The following is a 7,503-nucleotide window of genomic DNA, read 5'->3' on the forward strand; positions in this document are numbered from 1 at the left end:
TCTTAAAACATTTGGCATTAAATCATAATTATTTGTTACAAATCCTACTTTCGATTAAAAAAAAACAATCGAAACAAAACCACAGAGAAAAAAAAGAACGTCGAAAGTTCTGGTACGCTGATGCAACATCGGAAACGAACAACCGTTATTGTTGCTAACTGCAATTGGGTTGACGCGGCCTGCATAAGTTTTTTTTTTATGTTTAGTGTTATTACTGCTTTATAAAACACTTTGAGACTGGCTGATGACGGATTAGCATAAAATATCTATATAATAGAACAATTCTGATGACTCATCGAACGGACAGACAATGAGATAATGAACACAGGTAGTCAAATACAATTGGATTTAATTTTTTACAATTTTTCATTACAATATAGTTTCAATTCTTAGAATTAAATATTACATTTTTTACGTACTTAACATTAGCTATAACTACTTACATGTGTCATATTACTTTAATACCATTGTATTTATTCACTAAAGTTATGATATACAGCAATTATCGTGTCTTAACAAGACATACACGTCACGATTCGCCTAGCCTATGTAGACAGATCAAGATAATATTGATATCATTCATGTTATTACAACATACAGACTTACAATAAGACTTAGCCTACGAAAAGAATAAACAAAGACACGATACAGAATGTGTAATTACAGTTATAGAATCGATTTATATAAACGACACGGTTCTTATTATTAAACTCAACACTTTTTTCGTAAGAAATCATCACTGTTCGAGTTGCGATGAGAACAAAGAAGCCGGCCGGCTTACGGCCGGAGCCGGCACAAAGGAACGCGAAGACGTGCGCCACGGACGGCGCATCGGCTCAACTGGCGCGCGGGGCCCCCGCGGCCGCCCGCGGCGCCGTCCCCCGCACCCCGCTACCGGCCCTCTATATAAATGGCAAACTCTTCCGAATATCGTCAGTCCGTCACAAAGAGCGACAGAGTCGGGTGGGTCGAGCGGTCAGCCTCGGGCGAGAGACGAAGCCCTATGGTTACGAGATCAGATCTGATGCAGTCGTGTTAACTCCGGACGCTTTCTTACCCATCGATCTCTTCACGTTAACTAGTCGTCGGTCGTGAAGCCGACAGTTCAGTGCGAATTCGCAGTACAAAATAGACTTGTGATATTTTTCTAGTATAACAGTTCCGTACCGGAACGCCTTAGTTCTTTGCGTTTAAAAAGTGTACAATATAAGTAAAAATTTGGAGAACATGGAGATCCTGCCGGTCACGAGTCAGTTTAACGTCGGATTCAGTGGTGAAAAAGGTAAGTTCGACTTTCTATTGCGAGAAGTGGTGAGGGAAGCCGGCTTTCTAACCGGCCGTCAGGTGTTGCTATGCGGCGCGCGCACGGCCGGCTCGTTGCCGAGGCCGCTGCTAGCTGCTGTACTGATACCACTACACAATCATACATTACAATGCAACCGAGGAGGAGTGGACTTGATTGAAGAGGCCGAAAGCCGATATTGATTCGCGCCGGCCCCAAACGTCACGGTCAGCTGACGTCAATGTTGTTGCGAAGCGATCCCTTACAAAGTCGCGCCCCTCCTTCATATTAACTTAGAATTTTATAATTAAACTTTTCTTTTAATTTATTAAAAGTTAACAATAATTTTGTAGGTTAATCGAAAACTCTTTTCTCTCAAAATTTATTTTTGTACCAATTCTTAATTGTCCTTTCTATTGTTATAGCATGGAATGGGCCAACATGGCGGGAAGCGCCGGTGCCGGCTCCGACGGAGGCGGCGCTGGCTCAGAGGCTGGAGAGGGAGCTGCGAGCGGCCAAGGGTGCCAGTGAGCTAGCGACGGCGGAAGTGCTCGTGCCAGCTGAGCTGTTGGCACGCGCTTCTCGGCAGACCCTGGCGCTGGCGGAGGGGGAGCCGTGCGGCTCGCGGGGTGCAGCGGTCATCGTGGACGTGGCCGGCCGTCGTCTGGCCGCCTTCAAGATAGACCCCAACACACTCACGACGCACGAAATACATCTACATCTGGAACACGATGCCACAAACTGGACCAGCTTGTTACCGCAGTTTTTAAAGTGAGTTTATATTCTATCTATTTTGTTATATCTTTAATTATTTAATGAAATATTATTTTTGTTTTCTCTGTTAACAATGATAACTAACGATGTTCTCTTCTTTACAGAAACCTAACGCGAGGCGGTACCATCATCATAAGCCCCCAGTTCACGATAGAAAAGAAGAAACTGTTCCGAAGCCAGGCGGAGTGAGGCGGCTCGCGCGCGGGCCGACCGATCGCCCTTCTCGAAGTCTGCGTATCGTTACTTTAAAAATATCAATATTATATGTATATTAATTATTATATATTTTTTAAAAGATGAAAAAAGCACAGCGTGATATGTAATGTATAGTCGTAGAGTAAGGACGGCGCGAGCGTCGCCGCTAGTGATGTCCAGAGCACTTTATGTCGATATCGATAAAGTGCGTACGTTGGGCGCGAGTCGCAGCGCCGGCCGGCTCACTGTCTGTACGAGCGAGTGTCGAGTGTCGAGTGCGTGGCGCGGCGGCGTTAGGTGCGCACCATGATCTCAGTCGCCGCCGCGCGTGTGATATCTTGGTCGATTTAGTGTTACGTATTATTTTGTTTGTTTCGAGTTCAATTCTATTCTGAAGTTGTGTAGAGTTGGTATATTTCACGTATCGTAATCGTATTTATTAGAGTCGATCTCTGACCGAGATCGGATATGTGTACGTTTTTTCGTAATTGTACTAGTTCGTACATTGGTTTGTGATACTACTTTTGTAATGTATAAATTTTAAATGAGAGTAATATACTGTACTATAAGCGTAAGCGAGCACGCGTCAGATGAAGTGTTAGAGATGTATAGAGAATGGGCGCGCGGACCGCGTCCGGCGCGCCTTAATATACTGCAAAGATCTCAGGTTATTATTATAGTTATAACAAGTATTAAGTTATTTAAGTTAATATAAAAATGTAATTTTTTGTAAGATTGTTTTCTATCGCACGAAGATGCGTTATTTTAGTCCAGTGGGAGACGAGAGAGAAATTTTTGTACTAACTGTAAAGATTATAGTTTGACGAGATGTTATTGAAGTCGAAATGCATTTTTTTTCCACCAGTGTAATTTCTACATAATTTGTAATTCAATAGAATAACAGTTTTTAAACGAAATCTAAATGTTTGTAGGGTCCAGTGTTTTTTAACGCACAATATCATAGTACTAGAGTTCACTTTCAACAATAAAAGATTTTAAAAATTATACAAAAACATTTTACTTCTAAAATTTGAAATGTCGACATATACAAAACTAACAATATTGTATGTATCAATTGTTTATAATTGATATTAATTTCATAGACACTAAAAAAGAAAATGTAGAAATTATAAAAAAAAATACATAGATTCAATAATGGAAAAATTTGTTTTGTTTCAACCCTACCTCTTCGACAAAACCTTAGTGATATCTGTACTCTTATAGATATCAGTTATATTACAAAATCAAAATGTTTACAACGAAGTCGAGCATTATCTCCGAAAATAAGCAGAGAGTTGAAGCGATAGATTTTTATAGAACCAGTTTGAAACCAGTCTCTAGAAGCTCGGCTCAAGTGAACCGGTTCCAATCTAGAGAACAGTGGAAACCCATTTTTACTCGAGTTGTTTTTCAAAACTGTTAACATTCTAATTTATGATTCTATAAAAAGTCAATAAAACGATAATATTAATACTAAAACAACGTGTAATTTGTTGTAAAGTTTTTGCTAATATTGTGACAATTTTGAGCCAACAGTAAATTTTACCTATGTACCACAGGCCACTATCAATCCGCTATTAAAAAGTTCTACATACTTTCTTTCTAAATGTAGGTTTTCACTGTTAGAAATGCAATAAAAATTTTGCTAACACAGGAACGAAAAGTTTAGTACCTAACATTAGTAAATTAAAAAATTACTTTTCGTACAAATGAAATTAAAGCTAAAACAAAAAACGTTGAAAAGCTTCAATACCACATTACAATTTTCTTTGTCTTGTATCTGTTGGCTCTATTCCATGATATTTACTTTAAATATCTTACTAATATTATAAATGTGAAAGTTTAGATGGATGGTTACATGTTTGTTAGAGTTTGTAGCCTAAACGGCTGAACGGGTTCCGATGAAATTTAGCATAGATGTAAAAAATAGTCTGGAAGAACACATAGGCTTTTCACTTCTGTTTTTTCAATACCACGCGGACGAAGTCGCGGGCAAAAGCTGGTTTAATAATAAAGATTAGATCCTCTAACGTCACTGGCAGTAACGAATGTACTTGTTAAATTATAAATTACGTTATCGCTTTCGAAGGAGGCCAATTGGCACGGTGCCGTAAGCGACCGTGATTTTCGTCTCCCTTACACAATACTTAATTTTTAACAAATCAAGGGTTATTATGCTTTTTAACCGCAACAATTTAATGACAATTATGTACAAATCCAATAATTCATTTTTTTACTGAATTGTTATAATTCGCGATATCGATATATTTGGACATCACTATTTTTCTAAAAAACTTGAATTGAAAAGTAGCGATGTTTTCAGGATTTTAAAGTTATTCTTTTATTTCTGCATGTAAAGACATTTTTAATTACATTTAATTGTTATAATTGGAAATAAAAAAATAAAATCGTTTTCATGTATTTGGTAACAGATGGCGGTAGTAAACCACAGTAAGTATCAACAATATTTTTTTTCTTTATATGGGTTAATATTCTATTGCAAATAGATATATGAATATATTATTTGTGACACAGAGTTAACATATTTTTAAGAACTTAATTATATTAAAATAAATTATTATTTTTTTGTCCAAAATGTTCGAGCTGTCGTACATGACAGACATACAGCGCCATCTCTTATTGCAAAAGTTCAATGTTCATTTTGTAAATAATTCTTATTTTTATTATTATAGAAAGTAAAGGAATAAATCAAAATAAGAACAATAAATCAAGGTTTATAATACGTCTTTTTCATAGCATAGTCAAAGTTAAATTTTATCTTCACACTGCGGTTAAAACTAAAGGTGGCAGGCTAATCCCAGTAACTATACAAAATAAAGGTACAAACACACCGTACAATGTTTGACAAAACATATTTTGTCTGTACATTTCCTTATTTACTTGGTTTATTATCAAATCACCGCCATAGATAATGCATGTTAGCAACAACAAATGCATTGCATTTTCTACTTTACTACATAGATAATAAAGATTAATTTGCTGTTTTCTATTAATCTCACATCAGCATAGATACCGCTGTAAGCTTGTAGTTCCTTACTCAGATAATTACGAAAATTCAATTATTTTATTACTACTCTACAAACAAAAGTAACTATGTGTCCTTCCAGACTATTCTACAGCTATGCCAAATTTCATCGAGATAGTGTGTACAACGTTTGCATTTGCTCATAGGTGTGGGTTTGAGGGTGGGGAGGGAAGGGGGGGCGTAATGTCACCTCTTATTACATTTTAATGTTGTTTTAACTGCGTTCCCGCTGCCAAATGGTCTTCACGGCCTAAATGAGACACCTATCGCTGCTTAGCTTTCTAGATTACGTTAGTACTATGGATAAAAACATTCTGAAAAATGTATTCCACGCATGTTATGAAGCATGCACACCCCTGAACAAACTATCGCACAACTGTTTAGACTCGCTTTGATTTCTATGAGCTTATATGAAGGTGCGCCATTTTTAGTTGTGCAACTAAACAGTTGCTGCGAAACAATCGACAATCGCATATCAGTTGTGCGATAGTTTAGTCAGTGGTGTGCGCCGGCGAAATGAACAGTCAAATTATTTAGTTAAACCTAAGATCAGTAAGTTTTATTAATTGAACATAAGTTCAAAGTCCTAACGTAAATAAAATCTAAAATATTTAGTTTAAGACTAGCTTTCGCTGGTGACTCCGTCCGTTTTGAATTTGAAAAAAAAAACAAATGAAGTACCCTATGTGTTCTTCCAGAATATCCTCTACATCTACACCAAATTACATAGCCATTCAGCCGTTTAGGCTACAAACTCTAACAAACATCCATCCATCTAAACTTTCGCATTTATAATATTAGTATGATATAAACAGTTCGTAATACAACTTTTCTACAAAATAATGTGTAACGAATCAAAACATTCGAAGCGAAGCAATTATCGAAACAGCTTTGTTATTCAAACAGTATTAAGAAATCAAAGAGTTTGCCTTTCATTTTATAGCTACTGCTTACCCATTGGTACATCAAAGTGAAATAACGCTTCTAACTGTAGAATTCTATTCCTAGCGTATACCAAAACCCTACACGAAGATTCTGGAAATGTGAATAAACAGTGTAAAAATGGCGGCAATGGAGTTCCTGTATTATAAAACGCGATTTATTTATTGATTTACTATCATATTGTACACTTTTAATCCATCGATGCATTTGTATGGAACTAAAAATTACATTCAATAGTGAAACAGCAATGTGTAATTAAATATTTACTATAGCGATACAAACAGTACTATTTGCCAGATTGACAATTACTTTTTATTAATTTCCTACATTTCGTTCTTCTGCTACTGTTTAATGAAAAATGCTTTACCCGCGCCATATTGTGACGTCATATTAACGAATCGCGAGTGAGTAGGGTCAGTAAAACAAGACTTTAAATCTGCAGAGTCAAAATCGGCAATTATTTTATTTTGCAATCTGTACTTTTTACTATTTGACACTAGTTGTTGCTCGCGACTTTGCCCGCGTATAATTATAAAATAATAAAAAACGCCTATGTTACTCACTAATAACGTAGCTTTCTAACGGTGAAAGAATTTAAAATTGCCTAAGTAGTATTTGAGTTATTTCAATACAATCAAACAAACAAAGCTTTCCTTTTATATTAGTATGATTAACAATTGGCGATTTTTTTGTGAATTTTACTTCATTATTGCTTGAGTTTATATTTAAAAGTTCTACGAAGAGAAATATCCTATTTTACATACATTCATAGGCACATTTGTATTTATCTGCGGTTTCATTTTAAGGTTATACGACAAGGTTAGAATATATGTTCACTATATCTAGCTATTTTTAATTACTATGCTAACCTTAGGCTTTACCTTCTAAAGTATTAAAATACAGACAACTAATTATTAGCTGCGACTCCGCGTGGAATTAAATCAACCAAAGTGGCTTATGAGTTTTTTTTTTTATAACATAAGGTGGTAAACGATAAAGCGGCCACCTGAATCCACCAAAATGGTGAAGCGACCGCTGCCCATAGACATCCGCAATTGCAGATGCGTTGCCTAATATCCGACAGAGGAGACGCACATAAAGAGGATATTTACCCTTCTTATGTATCTCCTCTACCGTCAAATCCACTTCCCGTTACTATCCTCTCCTTATAAGAAAAGGGTGGTAAAGAGAAAGTGACTTAAATTACTCTCTGACTTTGGTTTACATCTGTGCCCATTAAGATATGTTGAACCGTTGTAGAATA

General features: G+C 36.5%; 1 protein-coding gene across 1 annotated transcript; it reads left to right on the forward strand.

Annotated features, from left to right (window-relative positions):
* The first annotated feature begins 923 nt into the window (after positions 1 to 923).
* Positions 924 to 3,253, forward strand: LOC106105192 (protein charybde-like). Its single transcript, XM_013285455.1, has 3 exons — positions 924 to 1,282; positions 1,708 to 2,053; positions 2,161 to 3,253. The coding sequence occupies exons 1-3, from the start codon at positions 1,228 to 1,230 to the stop codon at positions 2,243 to 2,245; spliced, it is 486 nt and encodes a 161-aa protein (XP_013140909.1). The 5' UTR covers positions 924 to 1,227; the 3' UTR covers positions 2,246 to 3,253.
* The last annotated feature ends 4,250 nt before the right edge of the window (positions 3,254 to 7,503 follow it).

The sequence above is a fragment of the Papilio polytes genome, unplaced genomic scaffold (genome assembly GCF_000836215.1).
Source record: "Papilio polytes unplaced genomic scaffold, Ppol_1.0 DF823177.1, whole genome shotgun sequence".
Lineage (NCBI taxonomy): Eukaryota > Metazoa > Arthropoda > Insecta > Lepidoptera > Papilionidae > Papilio > Papilio polytes.

What these genes read in the sequence shown, in the direction of transcription:
- LOC106105192 (XM_013285455.1), top strand. Translation starts at nt 1,228, where the DNA reads ATGGAGATCCTGCCGGTCACGAGTCAGTTTAACGTCGGATTCAGTGGT. An exon ending in CGGATTCAGTGGTGAAAAAG is followed by an intron (nt 1,283 to 1,707) that starts GTAAGTTCGACT and finishes CTATTGTTATAG; the next exon opens with CATGGAATGGGCCAACATGG. An exon ending in TTGTTACCGCAGTTTTTAAA is followed by an intron (nt 2,054 to 2,160) that starts GTGAGTTTATAT and finishes TCTTCTTTACAG; the next exon opens with AAACCTAACGCGAGGCGGTA.